An 18,310-nucleotide genomic window follows, 5' to 3' on the forward strand; every position below is an offset into this window, starting at 1 on the left:
TGTTCATCAACATCTTCATCAAGTTTCAGGTTGTTCATCAACATCTTCATCAAGTTTCAGGTTGTTCATCAACATCAAGTTTCAGGTTGTTCATCAACATCTTCATCAAGTTTCAGGTTGTTCATCAACATCTTCATCAAGTTTCAGGTTGTTCATCAACATCTTCATCAAGTTTCAGGTTGTTCATCAACATCTTCATCAAGTTTCAGGTTGTTCATCAACATCTTCATCAAGTTTCAGGTTGTTCATCAACAGCTTCATCAAGTTTCAGGTTGTTCATCAACATCTTCATCAAGTTTCAGGTTGTTCATCAACATCTTCATCAAGTTTCAGGTTGTTCATCAACATCTTCATCAAGTTTCAAGTTGTTCATCAACATCATCAAGTTTCAGGTTGTTCATCAACATCTTCATCAAGTTTCAGGTTGTTCATCAACATCTTCATCAAGTTTCAGGTTGTTCATCAACATCTTCATGAAGTTTCAGGTTGTTCATCAACATCTTCATCAAGTTTCAAGTTGTTCATCAACATCTTCATCAAGTTTCAGGTTGTTCATCAACATCTTCATCAAGTTTCAGGTTGTTCATCAACATCTTCATCAAGTTTCAGGTTGTTCATCAACATCTTCATCAAGTTTCAGGTTGTTCATCAACATCAAGTTTCAGGTTGTTCATCAACATCTTCATCAAGTTTCAGATTGTTCATCAACATCTTCATCAAGTTTCAGGTTGTTCATCAACATCTTCATCAAGTTTCAGGTTGTTCATCAACATCATCAAGTTTCAGGTTGTTCATCAACATCTTCATCAAGTTTCAGGTTGTTCATCAACATCTTCATCAAGTTTCAGGTTGTTCATCAACATCTTCATCAAGTTTCAGGTTGTTCATCAACATCTTCATCAAGTTTCAAGTTGTTCATCAACATCATCAAGTTTCAGGTTGTTCATCAACATCTTCATCAAGTTTCAGGTTGTTCATCAACATCTTCATCAAGTTTCAGGTTGTTCATCAACATCTTCATCAAGTTTCAGGTTGTTCATCAACATCTTCATCAAGTTTCAGGTTGTTCATCAACATCTTCATCAAGTTTCAGGTTGTTCATCAACATCTTCATGAAGTTTCAGGTTGTTCATCAACATCATCAAGTTTCAGGTTGTTCATCAACATCTTCATCAAGTTTCAAGTTGTTCATCAACATCAAGTTTCAGGTTGTTCATCAACATCTTCATCAAGTTTCAGGTTGTTCATCAACATCTTCATCAAGTTTCAGGTTGTTCATCAACATCTTCATCAAGTTTCAGGTTGTTCATCAACATCTTCATCAAGTTTCAGGTTGTTCATCAACATCATCAAGTTTCAGGTTGTTCATCAACATCTTCATCAAGTTTCAGGTTGTTCATCAACATCTTCATGAAGTTTCAGGTTGTTCATCAACATCTTCATCAAGTTTCAAGTTGTTCATCAACATCTTCATCAAGTTTCAGGTTGTTCATCAACATCTTCATCAAGTTTCAGGTTGTTCATCAACATCTTCATCAAGTTTCAGGTTGTTCATCAACATCTTCATCAAGTTTCAGGTTGTTCATCAACATCATCAAGTTTCAGGTTGTTCATCAACATCTTCATCAAGTTTCAGGTTGTTCATCAACATCTTCATGAAGTTTCAGGTTGTTCATCAACATCTTCATCAAGTTTCAGGTTGTTCATCAACATCTTCATCAAGTTTCAGGTTGTTCATCAACATCTTCATCAAGTTTCAGGTTGTTCATCAACATCTTCATCAAGTTTCAGGTTGTTCATCAACATCTTCATCAAGTTTCAGGTTGTTCATCAACATCTTCATCAAGTTTCAGGTTGTTCATCAACATCTTCATGAAGTTTCAGGTTGTTCATCAACATCATCAAGTTTCAGGTTGTTCATCAACATCTTCATCAAGTTTCAGGTTGTTCATCAACATCATCAAGTTTCAGGTTGTTCATCAACAGCTTCATCAAGTTTCAGGTTGTTCATCAACATCTTCATCAAGTTTCAGGTTGTTCATCAACATCTTCATCAAGTTTCAGGTTGTTCATCAACATCTTCATCAAGTTTCAGGTTGTTCATCAACATCTTCATCAAGTTTCAGGTTGTTCATCAACATCTTCATCAAGTTTCAGGTTGTTCATCAACATCATCAAGTTTCAGGTTGTTCATCAACATCTTCATCAAGTTTCAGGTTGTTCATCAACATCTTCATCAAGTTTCAGGTTGTTCATCAACATCATCAAGTTTCAGGTTGTTCATCAACATCTTCATCAAGTTTCAGGTTGTTCATCAACATCTTCATCAAGTTTCAGGTTGTTCATCAACATCAAGTTTCAGGTTGTTCATCAACATCTTCATCAAGTTTCAGGTTGTTCATCAACATCTTCATCAAGTTTCAGGTTGTTCATCAACATCATCAAGTTTCAGGTTGTTCATCAACATCTTCATCAAGTTTCAGGTTGTTCATCAACATCTTCATCAAGTTTCAGGTTGTTCATCAACATCTTCATCAAGTTTCAGGTTGTTCATCAACATTTTCATCAAGTTTCAGGTTGTTCATCAACATCAAGTTTCAGGTTGTTCATCAACATCTTCATCAAGTTTCAGGTTGTTCATCAACATCTTCATCAAGTTTCAGGTTGTTCATCAACATCAAGTTTCAGGTTGTTCATCAACATCTTCATCAAGTTTCAGGTTGTTCATCAACATCTTCATCAAGTTTCAGGTTGTTCATCAACATCTTCATCAAGTTTCAGGTTGTTCATCAACATCTTCATCAAGTTTCAGGTTGTTCATCAACATCATGAAGTTTCAGGTTGTTCATCAACATCTTCATCAAGTTTCAGGTTGTTCATCAACATCTTCATCAAGTTTCAGGTTGTTCATCAACATCTTCATTTATTATATGAAAATAATTTAATAAAACTTCAGCTAATAGTACTGCAAATAATAATAATAATAATAATAATAATAATAATAATAATATTATTATTATTATAATCAAGGGGGAAGCGCTAAACCCGGAGGATTATACAGCGCCTGTGGGGGGATGTGGAAGGCATTCAGGCTTAATTCGGGGAACTGGAGCACAGATCCAATTCCCTAAATCAAGAGCCCCTCACCAACATCAAGGAACCTTCCTTGAGGGGAATAATAATAATAATAATAATAATAATGACTTCATAAAAAATGGGTAATACTTAAATTATGAAAAATATAAGATTTAGCATACCATTTTTTACTTATTATTATTATAATCATGGGGGAGCACTAAACCTGTATAGATTATACAATGCCTGTGGGGGGGGATGGAAGGTATTCAGACTTAATTCAGGGAATTGGAGCACAGATCCAATTACCTGGATCAAGAGCCCCTCACCAACATCAAGGAACCTCCCTTGAGGGGAACCATTTTTTTATTGAAACTGTCGATATCATTAACATTTACATACTGTCCCCCAGCCATTTATCAACACCTTTGACAGTCCCATTGACCCTTAGGGATCAGTATTGATCATTTGGGGAAACCCTGGTTTACAGCATCCCAATAAGTGAATCAGACCTACTAAAAACCCATAAAACAGCCTGGGGTTATAAGGAGGCCTTACCCATCCTCTGGAATATTGACAAAAATTTAAAATTTCCGAATTTTGAGCTCAGGTTCAAGCCACTTCCAGTCTTGAAACCAATCAAAATCATCTCTATTTCAGTACTGTAATATGTTTTCCATTCTATCAAATATTACTAAGAACCAGCCAATAAAACCATAAAAACCATCAGAGAAAACACTGCCAAGTCACTATTTTAAGCCATACACACAGTTTTGTTTTTCCCATCATGCACTGTGGGGCAGGATTTTTTTGTAAGGTATACACTCATCACACAGACCCATTCTCTCATATCTAGGCCAAAATTTACCATTCACAGCTTAACTGAGCAAGCTGAACTCATGATGTATTATTATTATTATTATCATCAAGGGGGAAGCGCTAAACCCGGAGGATTATACAGCAACTCATGATGTAGAACTACATGACAGACTCTGGCCTTGGTGTCATAGTTCTGTGATGCCCAGTGGAGGGTTAAATATACCAACCTTCTTCTAACTAGCATACGTACGTGAGTATTGAATATTGGTAGTGACCTCAGCTCTCAGTGTGAGAGCTGAGATCACTACGAGTTTGAGCCATTCCCCATACTCCTCTGAGGAGCATTTGAGTCCTGGAGGTGGGAAGTACAATGCCTGCACTCTATAGGAGGGGTTTGGGATACGTATTTGCTGTGTGGACAGACATCTGAACTTTTGTATCTGCATACCTCTGGCAAGACAGTGATAGTGTGAAAATATTTCTTTTTCAAGTCACCCTGCCTCAATGGGGGACAGCCAGCATGTTAGAAAAAAAAAATCCAAATCTCTCCATGGGGAAGTGGAGAAGAATCCTTCCTCTACAAGCCTTGCATGTCGTAAGAGGTGATTAAAATGCCAGGAGCAAGGGGCTAGTGTTTCTTTATATTTCTGGGTCACACTACCTCAATGGGAAATGGCCCGTGTGTAAAAAAAAAATCAAGGTAATAAATAATATTTTAAGGAAGTGAAACTAAGTTTTTACATTTCATTTATTGAAATGCATATACACTTTATAAAGAAAAATAACACAAGCTCTATAAGTGCCTAGAGTCATTGCAAACACTCAATGAGTTTGTTTTTCTATCTCAAATTGCTTTATAATAAATATATTTTAACCAGTAATATACTGAAAAAATTTTTGGTAAATTCTATTTATCCATTAACAAATTATTTATAAATTATTTATATAAATCTTCTAAAATCCACTACTTAAAATTCTATCACTTCACATTATAACAAATAAGATATACAATTTTTTTTTATATCTTTCAAGAATATTATAGACAAACTTGCTATACTAAACATTATATAAAATATCAAATCTAGATTTTTCTTAAAAAACTCAAAAACCTTAAATTTTTTTTTTTTTTTTTTTTTTTTAGCAAAGGCACATTTTTTCCAAATCAAGAATGAGCACCAACACAAATATCTTTAATTTTTATAAAATATAAATGAGTAACAGAAGGTAAGTGCTCTATACAGTACTTATGTATATCCACAACGAAACCATTAAATGGCAACAAACTTTTAGATGACATTTTGATCCGTCCTTGACTAGCCATCGCAAGTGGAACTGATGGTGGTCCAGGATGAATTGAATCGTCATCTATTGTTTTGTCCTCAAATTACTGGGTAGTTATTGTTCTAGCCACAATACTGTAAACCCAACCCCTTTTTTTTCGGTGTTCCATGTTCTTGTTGGCTTCAGATTGAGCCAACAATTGTCACCAGCAGGTGGAACAATGGCTCAACTGAAAGCCAACAAAAACATGGAACACTGACAATAGGTGCTGTATTTGCAGCACCCTCCTACTGTAGTGCGTATAGTGTATTGAGAATACAGTATTGTACAGTACTTTACTTACTAAAAATGAACAATTTGCTGCCATAGCAATTTATTTTGCAAGACTTATATTTTAAACAATTCCCTTAGCTGCTTCAGTGAAACTTTGTCCAGAAATCTAAATTCCATCTTATTCACCACAAAAGCTATAGTTGCAAATTGCATATGCTAGTATTGATATATTTAAAAGTACTAACACTATTACAAAGAGTTCTAAACACATTACAAATAAAAGGAATTTGATGATCTAGCACTGAAATTCCATCCTCATAAAAGGCTTCAGCATCAAATAATTAGGCATTTAAAGATAAATATATTGCAAGAAAAATAGTTGATAAGCCTTTTCATGCACGTAAATAAAAAGATAAAATAAGTAGAGGGTGATATAGTTTACAACTCAAAATGGTACCAATATAGAGTATTGTACCATAATGCACGTAAATCTAAATTCTGATTTATGTTTAAAAGAGAGATACAATAAAATTCAATATAGTATATAAATAATGTAAGCATAATAAAGGTCATGTATTAATGACAATAAAAGCAGCCCAATATCTATGACTGAAAACATCCCACTTTGATGTAATAACTCATTAAAAATACAAATAGTTTTGTAATGCATATATGATATTCTAAAAACATGACTGGAAAGGCACATACATCTCTTATTTTGATACTGTGTTATGAATTGCATTTATGAATCTCATTGCAATATGAGAAGCATTAAAGTGAGAATAACTTTTATATTATTCACTGTATCATTTGTTCTGTCACTCAGTAATGTGTGATTTAGAATGTTAAGAGAACAACTGCAAAGGAATTTTTGTAATTCTCTTAAGCAAGTGACTTCCTACAGAGTAAGATGTGTTAAGGCAATTTAGGATTGGTGGTTGGCGTATGAGTGGAGAAAAACATGCTCGGTATAGCAAGACGGAAGACTTTCATTGTTGCAACCTTCTATAACGAGAGTTAAGTGTATTATCCATACTTTATAATAGACATACTGATGACAACACAATGTCTAAATAATAGCTCTTTTTTTTTAAAGTGCTTAACAGTTCCTCCTGTAGGTGAAACGTTTTTATAGAAGGTCTTCAGCTGCTAAATATACATGACATGTTCATATAAGGTCCTTGTTAAAACTGTTGTTTTCCCACCATGATGTAGGGGTCTTCACTTTACCTTCAATATAAACACACATATAGCAAGTTTGGTGGCAACTATCGCCAGAAAATACGGTAAAAACCACTATGTGTACAGCAAACTCGTATTTACAGATGGCATTTTACTAAGTAAAGGTCTACTCTGATTGAATTATTGTATATAAATAACTGTTTGCTTTGAATGATGCCTTTATACCATGTGAATGATAGGTTTCTAACTTATAACTGAGTTGCATTCCTGTTTCTCATTTACAAAAGAGTTGATGTACAAAAAACAATACGTACATACAGTAGACCCCCGGTTTACGATATTATTTCATTCCAGAAGTATGTTCAGGTGCCAGTACTGACTGAATTTGTTCCCATAAGGAATATTGTGAATTAGAGTAGTCCATTTCAGACCCCTAAACATACACATACAAACGCACTTACATAAATACATTTACATAATTGGTCGCATTGGGAGCAGATCGTAAACCGGGGGTCCACTGTACTACAAAGGATAACTATGCAGTGTCACAAGATAGTGACACTGCTGTAAAACTTGAACTGCTACCATGTACCTCGTTTGTAAGTACATGTATATGTATGGCAGGAGTGTGTAACTTGTGGCATTTGTAAGTGCAGTTGTAACTTAAGGCATTTACAAGTGCAAATGTGTGTACTTTATGGCATTTTTAAGTGCAGATGTATGTAATTTATGGCATTTGTAAGTTGGAGACCTCCTTTACTAGGACTTACATGAGCATTGGACTTCACTTTTACTCCAAGGCAAAACTGATATGGTGGCCAACTGGTAAATACATTAAAGCAGTGAATTTAAATAATAATATTCATGCTACATCCTTCTGATAATTTCCAACATATGACACTAAATTTAAAGCTTTTCAGCTGCCATCGCTGTATGACCCATAAGGGTTTGGCACATCTTTGTGGATATAATAATACTATTCAACCGCCTTAATTTGGCTCTCATTCCAAATCACACCTGATATTGTAACCACAGAAAATTTACTGTGCTACCTTCTTAACGTCGACTGTCTTTGAGCCTACGATGTCAAACAGTTCCTTGGAATTGAAGGTTGCAATGATCTTACGCTCTCCATGGATGCGAGGCAGGAATTGAACAGTGTGACTGAACACTCCCTTAGGTGGCACCACACTGCAAAGTACAAGTTAGGTTATGTAGTTAACAATTACCGCTATCTGATTACAATTTGTTTTAACACATCGGCCATTTCCCACTGAGGTAGAGTGGTCCAAAAAAGAAGAAGAAACATTTTCATCATCATTCACTCCATCATTGTCTTGCCAGAGGCATGCCAATACTTCAGTTCAAACACTGCAATGTACCTCCACCCTGCTTCAGAGTGCAGGCACTGTACTTCCCACCTCCAGGACTCAAGTCCAGCTAACTTGTTTCCCTGAGTTCCTTCATAAATTCATGTAGATGACAGAAAATATTTACTGAAGCAGATATTATGATAAAAAATTTAAATTTGGGGATAATGAATATCTGATTTTCCTTACACAAGAAGAAATACAGTAAAGTTTTACCTTTTAGGAACTTAATGTTTCATAAATATAAAACTGTGAGTTAAATTTTCCTTACACAAGAAGAAATACAGTAAAGTTTTACCTTTTAGGAACTTAATGTTTCATAAATATAAAACTGTGAGTTAAATTTCAATTTTTAAAACACTTTTGGAAAATTTGCATTGTTTGAGAAGTAATGCTTAAGGGGATCTTTAGACAGTTATTTCTGTACTTCATATTTTTTATATTAAGATTCAAAGTTTATTCTCTATAAGGATTACAATGCTGAGTTTACAGAAATTTGGTTATTGTTTGGTTTACATGTAGTAAAATTGTGATTACAGAGTGTACCACTAGAACACTTAGCATGGCTAGGTATTTCAGGCAGACTTAGTTTTAGTTTAAGAATACAGTATCACAAAAATGAGGAAAGCCCAGTCATCAAGATGGCAAAAGACTCACTGATGCAGTAGAGTTTGTTGAGTACCAGTGAACCAGAGTTTGTTGAGTACCAGTGAAGTAGGGTTTGTTGAGTACTAGTGAAGTAGAGTTTGTTGAGTACCAGTGAAGTTGAGATTGTTGAGTACTAGTGAAGTAGAGTTTGTTGGGTACCAGTGAAGTTGAGATTGTTGAGTACTAGTGAAGTAGAGTTTGTTGAGTACCAGTGAAGTTGAGATTGTTGAGTACTAGTGAAGTAGAGTTTGTTGAGTACCAGTGAACCAGAGTTTGTTGAGTACCAGTGAAGTAGGGTTTGTTGAGTACTAGTGAAGTAGAGTTTGTTGAGTACCAGTGAACCAGAGTTTGTTGAGTACCAGTGAAGTAGGGTTTGTTGAGTACTAGTGAAGTAGAGTTTGTTGAGTACCAGTGAAGTTGAGATTGTTGAGTACTAGTGAAGTAGAGTTTGTTGAGTACCAGTGAACCAGAGTTTGTTGAGTACCAGTGAAGTAGAGTTTGTTGAGTACTAGTGAAGTAGAGTTTGTTGAGTACCAGTGAACCAGAGTTTGTTGAGTACCAGTGAAGTAGAGTTTGTTGAGTACTAGTGAAGTAGAGTTTGTTGAGTACCAGTGAACCAGAGTTTGTTGAGTACCAGTGAAGTAGGGTTTGTTGAGTATCAGTGAAGTAGGGTTTGTTGAGTACCAGTGAACCAGAGTTTGTTGAGTACCAGTGAAGTTGAGATTGTTGAGTACTAGTGAAGTAGAGTTTGTTGAGTACTAGTGAAGTAGAGTTTGTTGAGTACCAGTGAAGTTGAGATTGTTGAGTACTAGTGAAGTAGAGTTTGTTGAGTACCAGTGAAGTTGAGATTGTTGAGTACTAGTGAAGTAGGGTTTGTTGAGTACTAGTGAAGTAGGGTTTGTTGAGTACTAGTGAAGTAGGGTTTGTTGAGTACCAGTGAAGTAGAGTTTGTTGAGTACTAGTGAAGTAGAGTTTGTTGAGTACCAGTGAAGTTGAGATTGTTGAGTACTAGTGAAGTAGAGTTTGTTGAGTACCAGTGAAGTTGAGATTGTTGAGTACTAGTGAAGTAGAGTTTGTTGAGTACCAGTGAAGTAGGGTTTGTTGAGTACCAGTGAACCAGAGTTTGTTGAGTACCAGTGAAGTAGGGTTTGTTGAGTACTAGTGAAGTAGAGTTTGTTGAGTACCAGTGAAGTTGAGTTTGTTGAGTACCAGTGAACCAGAGTTTGTTGAGTACCAGTGAAGTTGAGATTGTTGAGTACTAGTGAAGTAGGGTTTGTTGAGTACTAGTGAAGTAGGGTTTGTTGAGTACTAGTGAAGTAGGGTTTGTTGAGTACTAGTGAAGTAGGGTTTGTTGAGTACCAGTGAAGTAGAGTTTGTTGAGTACCAGTGAAGTAGAGTTTGTTGAGTACCAGTGAACCAGAGTTTGTTGAGTACCAGTGAAGTAGGGTTTGTTGAGTACTAGTGAAGTAGAGTTTGTTGAGTACCAGTGAAGTTGAGATTGTTGAGTACCAGTGAAGTAGAGTTTGAGTACCAGTGAACCAGAGTTTGTTGAGTACCAGTGAAGTAGGGTTTGTTGAGTACTAGTGAAGTAGGGTTTGTTGAGTACTAGTGAAGTAGGGTTTGTTGAGTACTAGTGAAGTAGGGTTTGTTGAGTACCAGTGAAGTAGAGTTTGTTGAGTACTAGTGAAGTAGGGTTTGTTGAGTACCAGTGAAGTAGAGTTTGTTGAGTACCAGTGAAGTTGAGATTGTTGAGTACTAGTGAAGTAGAGTTTGTTGGGTACCAGTGAAGTTGAGATTGTTGAGTACTAGTGAAGTAGAGTTTGTTGGGTACCAGTGAAGTAGGGTTTGTTGAGTACTAGTGAAGTAGAGTTTGTTGAGTACCAGTGAAGTAGGGTTTGTTGAGTACCAGTGAACCAGAGTTTGAGTACCAGTGAAGTAGGGTTTGTTGAGTACTAGTGAAGTAGAGTTTGTTGAGTACCAGTGAAGTTGAGATTGTTGAGTACTAGTGAAGTAGAGTTTGTTGGGTACCAGTGAAGTTGAGATTGTTGAGTACTAGTGAAGTAGAGTTTGTTGAGTACCAGTGAAGCAGAGTTTGGTGGGTACCAGTGAAGTAGGGTTTGTTGAGTACTAGTGAAGTAGAGTTTGTTGAGTACCAGTGAAGTTGAGATTGTTGAGTACTAGTGAAGTAGAGTTTGTTGGGTACCAGTGAAGTTGAGATTGTTGAGTACTAGTGAAGTAGAGTTTGTTGGGTACCAGTGAAGTTGAGATTGAGTACTAGTGACGTAGAGTTTGTTGAGTACCAGTGAAGCAGAGTTTGTTGGGTACCAGTGAAGTAGGGTTTGAGTACTAGTGAAGTAGAGTTTGTTGAGTACCAGTGAAGTTGAGATTGTTGAGTACTAGTGAAGTAGAGTTTGTTGGGTACCAGTGAAGTTGAGATTGAGTACTAGTGAAGTAGAGTTTGTTGAGTACCAGTGAACCAGAGTTTGTTGAGTACCAGTGAAGTAGGGTTTGTTGAGTACTAGTGAAGTAGAGTTTGTTGAGTACCAGTGAAGTAGAGTTTGTTGAGTACTAGTGAAGTAGAGTTTGTTGAGTACCAGTGAAGTTGAGATTGTTGAGTACTAGTGAAGTAGAGTTTGTTGCGTACCAGTGAAGTTGAGATTGTTGAGTACTAGTGAAGTAGAGTTTGTTGGGTACCAGTGAAGTTGAGATTGTTGAGTACTAGTGAAGTAGAGTTTGTTGGGTACCAGTGAAGTTGAGATTGTTGAGTACTAGTGACGTAGAGTTTGTTGAGTACCAGTGAAGCAGAGTTTGTTGGGTACCAGTGAAGTAGGGTTTGAGTACTAGTGAAGTAGAGTTTGTTGAGTACCAGTGAAGTTGAGATTGTTGAGTACTAGTGAAGTAGAGTTTGTTGGGTACCAGTGAAGTTGAGATTGTTGAGTACTAGTGAAGTAGAGTTTGTTGAGTACCAGTGAACCAGAGTTTGTTGAGTACCAGTGAAGTAGGGTTTGTTGAGTACTAGTGAAGTAGAGTTTGTTGAGTACCAGTGAAGTAGGGTTTGTTGAGTACTAGTGAAGTAGAGTTTGTTGAGTACCAGTGAAGTTGAGATTGTTGAGTACTAGTGAAGTAGAGTTTGTTGCGTACCAGTGAAGTTGAGATTGTTGAGTACTAGTGAAGTAGAGTTTGTTGAGTACCAGTGAAGCAGAGTTTGTTGGGTACCAGTGAAGTTGAGATTGAGTACTAGTGAAGTAGAGTTTGTTGGGTACCAGTGAAGTAGAGTTTGTTGGGTACCAGTGAAGTTGAGATTGTTGAGTACTAGTGAAGTAGAGTTTGTTGAGTACCAGTCAAGTAGGGTTTGTTGAGTACCAGTGAAGCAGAGTTTGTTGAGTACCAGTGAAGTAGAGTTTGTTGAGTACCAGTGAAGTAGGGTTTGTTGAGTACCAGTGAAGTAGAGTTTGTTGAGTACCAGTGAAGTTGAGATTGTTGAGTACTAGTGAAGTTGAGATTGTTGAGTACCAGTGAAGTAGGGTTTGTTGAGTACTAGTGAAGTAGAGTTTGTTGAGTACCAGTGAAGTAGGGTTTGTTGAGTACCAGTGAAGTAGGGTTTGTTGAGTACCAGTGAAGCAGAGTTTGTTGAGTACCAGTGAAGCAGAGTTTGTTGAGTACCAGTAAAGTAGAGTTTGTTGAGTACCAGTGAAGCAGAGTTTGTTGAGTACCAGTGAAGCAGAGTTTGTTGGGTACCAGTGAAGTAGAGTTTGTTGAGTACCAGTGAAGTAAAGTTTGTTTAGTACCAGTGATGAAGAGTTTGTTGAGTACCAGTGCAGTAAAATTTGTTGAGTACCAGTGCAGAAGAGTTTGTTGAGTATCAGTGTAGTAGTTTGTTTAGTACCAGTGCAGCAGAGTTTATTTAGTACCAGTGAAGTAGAGTATGTTAAGTAGAGTTTGTTTAGTAGTAGAACTTAAACAACAGTAAATCCTTGATTTAACAGAATAATGGGGAGTTAACATAATCTTCAACTTACCTATCAATTTTGATTGCTTTTGGACGCATTAAGCCGGCACCGTCCACACTGAGCTGACACTCTGTGAGGGGCACATCCAGTGGGTTGGTGAAGGAGAGTGTCGCTTCACTCATCTTCTTTACCTGCACTTCCTCAGGAGTCTGTCAAGATTTTAAGTTAACTTTAAAATCCATATGACTATAATTAAGTAATTCATATGTTGGGATAGGTTTGATTGAATGATTTCAGGTAGGAATTGTATAAGTTGCATGATGTACCTGTAGAAATAAAGATTATTACAGTAGTACCCCAAGTTTCGGCCATAAATCGTTCCAGAAGGCTGTTCGAGTGCCGTTACCAAATGAATTTGTTCCCATAAGGAATAATGCAAATTAGATTAGTCCATTTCAGACCCCCAAAAATACACTTAAAAAAAAACACTTACAATAATACATTTACATAATTGTTCGAGTTGGGAACTGTATGAAACTCGGGGTGCCACTGTATTATTATTATAATACTCGGTCTGTTATCGGATTACCGAACCGCTCTCCAAATTCACTCATCCAAACTCATCTCAACATATAAGGTCTAGAATTAGTCTATATGAAAGGCTTTGCATAATAAGGGGCTTTCCTTATATTGTCTACCTTAGAAAACTTAATATAATCTATACAGTGGACCCCCGGTTAACGATTTTAATCCGTGCAAGAGGGGTAATTGTTATGCGAAATAATCGCTATGTGAATGAATTTTCCCCATAAGAAATAATGGAAATCAAATTAATCCGTGCAAGACACCCAAAGTATGAAAAAAAAAATTTTACCACATGAAATATACATTTTCCCACACACAAAGAGAAGGATACATGCACAATAGTAGAGTAGTACATGCACAATATATATTGTGCATGTACTACTCTACTAAATGAAGAATAAATGACACTTACCTTTATTGAAGATGCAGCAATGACTGATGAGACACTGTGTCCTGGGAGTGCCTTTTCCTCCTCAGTACTGTAGGTCCTGTTTGGCATTTTCTTCCAGAACAGGCCTTATCACATTGTGTATGCCACTACGATTCTTAAATCTCTCAAACCAACCTTTGCTGGCTTTAAATTCACCAATATGTGCACTAGTTCCAGGCATTTTTCCCTGTTCACCTGGGTGTTAGTCGACTTGTGTGGGTTGCATCCTGGGAGACAAGATTAAGGACCCCAATGGAAATAAGTTAGACAGTCTTCGATGACACTGACTTTTTTGGGTTATCCTGGGTGGCAAATCCTCTGGGGTTAATTGTTTCTTGGTATTCTCAATAAGCCACACCAACAACGGTGCTACAGCAGCAGCAGCAGCTGACAGTGCAGCAGCAGCAGCAGCTGTACCACCAATAGTAGCGATGGTTGATTGGGGTTTATTATACAACCTGGCCAGCTCGGAGACATGCACTCCACTTTCATACTTATCAATGATCTTTTTCTTCATCTCTATTGTAATTCTCACCCTTATTGCTGTAGGGTTGGCACTAGAAGCTTTCTTGGGGCCCATGGTCACTTATTTTCCAGAAAAAGCACCGAAAACACTGTAATAATACGAAATATTCCGATTGTATGCTTGGATGTTACCGCGGAGGCTGGCTGGTAAACAATGCCACCGGCGGAACATGTGAGCGTGGCTCAGGCCGCACATTGGACGCGTCTCGGACGAAAATCGGTAAGCGGGTTTTTAAGCGGTATGTGAGGCAAAATTTTTGCAATTAAAGTAAGCGGTATGCGAAATAATCGCTATGTGATGCCATCGTTATGCGGGGGTCCACTGTATTCCTAAAATTGTAACCAACCTGAAACTTTATAAATTTTAAGTCAATCCACTGTAACCTTCATATTTTCTAATGTACATGTATTGTTATTTTAGTTCTGTTTCATACCGCAACTAGGGAGATGAAGTACAGTGGACCCCCGGTTCGCGATGCTATTGGTATCCGATAAATCCGGTATCCGATGCATTATATTGCAAAAAATTTGCCTCGGTTCCCGTTACAAAACTCAGTATGTGATACGATTCATATGAGACGTGTCCACGTGTGGTCTGAACTGCCCCGTGTGTGCCAGTGTTTACAAGCCAGCCAGTGTGCGCGCATCTAAGGATACATTCGGTACATTCCATATTATCCATATTATCACTGTTTTTGGTGCTTGTTTCTGCAAAATAAGTCACCATGGGTCCCAAGAAAGCTTCTAGTGCCAACCCTGTGGTAAAAAGGGTGAGAATTAGTATGGAAATTAAGAAAGATTTTGAAGGGTTTGGGGCTAACCCTGAGAAGCCTATGCCAGTTGTGGAATCCATTGTGCCTACTTCAAAAATTAAGGAAATGTGTGCCCAGTGGGTTGAACTGCACACCTTTATGGATGAAAATCACCCTAACTATTGCATTAAACTTAATATTTCATGTGGTAAAAGTTTTTTTTTTCATACTTTTGGGTGTCTTGCATGGATTAATTTGATTTCCATTATTTCTTAAAGGGAAAATTGATTCGCTTTCCGATAATTTTGGTTTACAATGAGCTCTCAGGAACGGATTAATATCGCGAACTGGGGGTCCACTGTAATTATACAACTTTACATATAGAATTTGTATACTGTACCAAAAATTCTAATACAGTACCTTTAGCATCAAATCAACCCAGCTGGTCATGAGCTCTTAATCTTTGGAATATGAGCTAACATCCCATGCCTTGGATCAAACATAATTACCTCTCATTTCTATTTCTTGATAATGTCACAGGATAAATCACAATGATTTTCTGCTTCATCTCCAACTTGTGGATTAGTTGTGAACACTTGCAGCCACAGTATTGTAACTTGTATTCTAACTCAGAGTAATTATCTTTTACTTTCTCCATTTTTGTTGTAGCAGTTGTGGCATCTATGGAGCACTCTGATCATGTAGATCACTCAGTGCTCAAAGTCATGAAAAACTATGCAGCCTCTCCTCACTTAACGATGGAGTTCCATTCCTAAGACCAAGTTGGTAAACGAATTCATTGCTAAGTGAGGAGTGTACTATAATGTTTGTGTCAACCATCGTTGATACTGCTTTAATGTCACCTCTGCACCATTTATAACATTTCTGGTATATTTTTAAATGTTTACACAGTAGTGTACTATATAATGAAATAAACAGTATAGAGGAAATCAGCTCTAATATACATTATTTAGGTATGCAAACTGGTCAGAGAGCCCATCATAAGTCCGAGGCATTGGTAAACGAGTACGTCGCTAAGTGAGGAGAGGCTGTACACACAACACACATTACACATAGGAGAGAGGAGCTTACAATGATGTTTCAGTCCAACTTGCCCTTCTCACACTATACCATTCACTCATTTATCCATACCTCACCTATGCTATTTGTGCTTGGGGATCAACTGCAGCAACACACCTAAAGCCAATAATAACTCAACAAAAAGCTGTAGTAAGAATAATCACTAAATCCCATCCCTGGCAACACACCCCCCCACTCTTCATAGATCTAAACTTACTCCCTGTTCAGAACATCCACATTTACTACTGTGCAATCTACATATACATGACCTTAAATTCCAATATTAACCTTGACCTAAAATGCTTTCTTGATAGTTGTGACAGGACCCACAGTTATAACACCAGACACAAACATCTCTACAACATTCCCAGTGTCCGACTAAACCTTTACAAAAATTCAATGTATGTCAAAAGCCCTAAAATCTGGAACACCCTACCTGAAAACTCTAGAACTGCAGACACATTCATCACCTTCAAAACTACCATTAGAAAACATCTTATCTCCCTGATACACCCTGTCAATTAACTACATAAAAACCACCTGGTGGTTCACACTTACACTCACTCACTCACCCATTTGACTGTAAGTACAGAAATATGTATCTTAATCTTAAAATAATGATTCCTAACTAGTCATAAGTTTGCCTGTGATACTCCAATATAGAAACTATGTATTGTGCCAAAACATAAGCATTCACATTGCTAAACTCACAAACTAGTATTTAGTCACTTAGGATTTAGTCAACTTACTCCACAATTTGTAATAATTTAGGGTTAAGAATTAATCTAAGTTTGCCCGAAACGCCTAGCCATGCTAGGTGTTCTAGTGGCCCCCTCTGTAATTAGTATTTTATTACAAGTAAACCACACAATAACCAAAATCTGTAAACCCTGCATTGTAATCCTTATAGAGAATAAACTTTGATTGATTGATTGATTTACAAAGTGTGTGACTTTGTACATGGTCCAAGTCAGACCGAAACATCATCATAAGCTCCTCTCCTATGTGAGTTATTTGTGTATTGTTCCAGTCAAGGTATTGTGCCTTTTTCTTCTTCATATACAACACATATACAATAAAAGCAAGGATAAAATTACCATAACACATAATAAAAGCAGTGAACATACACATGCAACACAAACAACTGAAGATCACTGAACCAGTTTGAAGTATTAGTACATTGTACATGTACTTAAAATTGTACTATTGTTCATTTAGCTACCTCACTTTTATACACTTAAAAACTTCTTAATAACCTTTGTCTAGTTCTTAAGTAGTCTTTAAGCATTAGGATTAGTCTGCCTGAAATACAGCTTTAGTCTGCAGAAATGCAGCTTTAATTTGCATTAAATGCAGCTTTAGTCTGCCTGAAATGCAGCTTAAATCTGCTTGAATTGCAACACATAATAGTGGCTTTCTTTTGTGCTTAACACTATCTTATTACATGCAAACTACATTACCTGTATACTTCAGACAATAAATAAATTATTTGCAGTTGAATTATTAAATTTTTAGGGAATAAATTATTTGTACTTTGCTCATTATACTTTCTGTGCTTGGCTGTCATCCTCTGTGTGATATATACAACAAATTATTGGAGTATTTTTACCTCAATATTTAGTGTGGGCTTTTCTACTTGGAAGTCGTCCTCATCCGTCCAAGTCTGACCAGTTTCTTTTACACAACAAATGGTGTAAATCTTTATCATGCACTGCTCTACCATCTTCTTCCAGTACTCACTATACTTGACTGTCAGTGACACATCCTGCAAATTTATAACATTATTACTATATAATTTTAATTATGTTGCAGTTTTTTGACTAGTGTATGCATGCCTCTGGCAAGACAGTGATAGAATGAATGGTGATGAAAGTGTTTCTTCCTTTTTTCAGGGCACCCTGCCCTGGTGGGAAGCAGTCGATGTGTTAAAAAATAAAATTAATTATTAATAAATAAGTGTATTCTGGAAAGAGACTGAATGAATGATGGTGAGTATGTTTTCTTCTCTGGGTCACCCTGCCTTGGTGGAAGATGGCTGTTAAGGTAAAAAAAAAAAATGCATTTTTTTAAACTGTCTCCCACCGAGGCAAGATGACCCCAAAAAGAAGAAACACTTTTACCATGACTCACTCCATCACTGTGAATCTTGAGACATCTATAAACTCTGGGTAGACTATTATATATAGTATAAAATACTGGAAAGTTGATGATTAAGACTAATGTGCAACACTCAAATATCTTTAAGATTACCTCAAGTAACCTTTCTACTTTCTCTACTCTCTCCAGACATGTTGCATGTCTTACTTACACAGTGTTGGTAGTGTCTTACTTACACAGTGT

General features: G+C 36.8%; 1 protein-coding gene across 2 annotated transcripts in view; it reads right to left on the reverse strand.

Annotated features, from left to right (window-relative positions):
- Positions 1–4,628: 4,628 nt before the first annotated feature.
- LOC128699866 (hemocyte protein-glutamine gamma-glutamyltransferase) overlaps positions 4,629–18,310 on the reverse strand; it is a 90,360-nt gene continuing 76,678 nt past the window's right edge. For both annotated transcript variants that reach the window (XM_070102321.1, XM_053792667.2), the window contains exons 12-14: positions 17,580–17,735; positions 12,668–12,807; positions 4,629–7,821 (exon numbers count right to left, since the gene is read on the reverse strand). In XM_070102321.1, coding sequence (XP_069958422.1) covers positions 7,671–7,821; positions 12,668–12,807; positions 17,580–17,735 — 447 coding nt within the window. In that variant the 3' untranslated portion in view covers positions 4,629–7,670. The remainder of the gene's footprint in view (positions 7,822–12,667; positions 12,808–17,579; positions 17,736–18,310) is intronic.

Source organism: Cherax quadricarinatus, chromosome 81 (genome assembly GCF_038502225.1).
Source record: "Cherax quadricarinatus isolate ZL_2023a chromosome 81, ASM3850222v1, whole genome shotgun sequence".
NCBI classification, from domain to species: Eukaryota; Metazoa; Arthropoda; class Malacostraca; order Decapoda; family Parastacidae; genus Cherax; species Cherax quadricarinatus.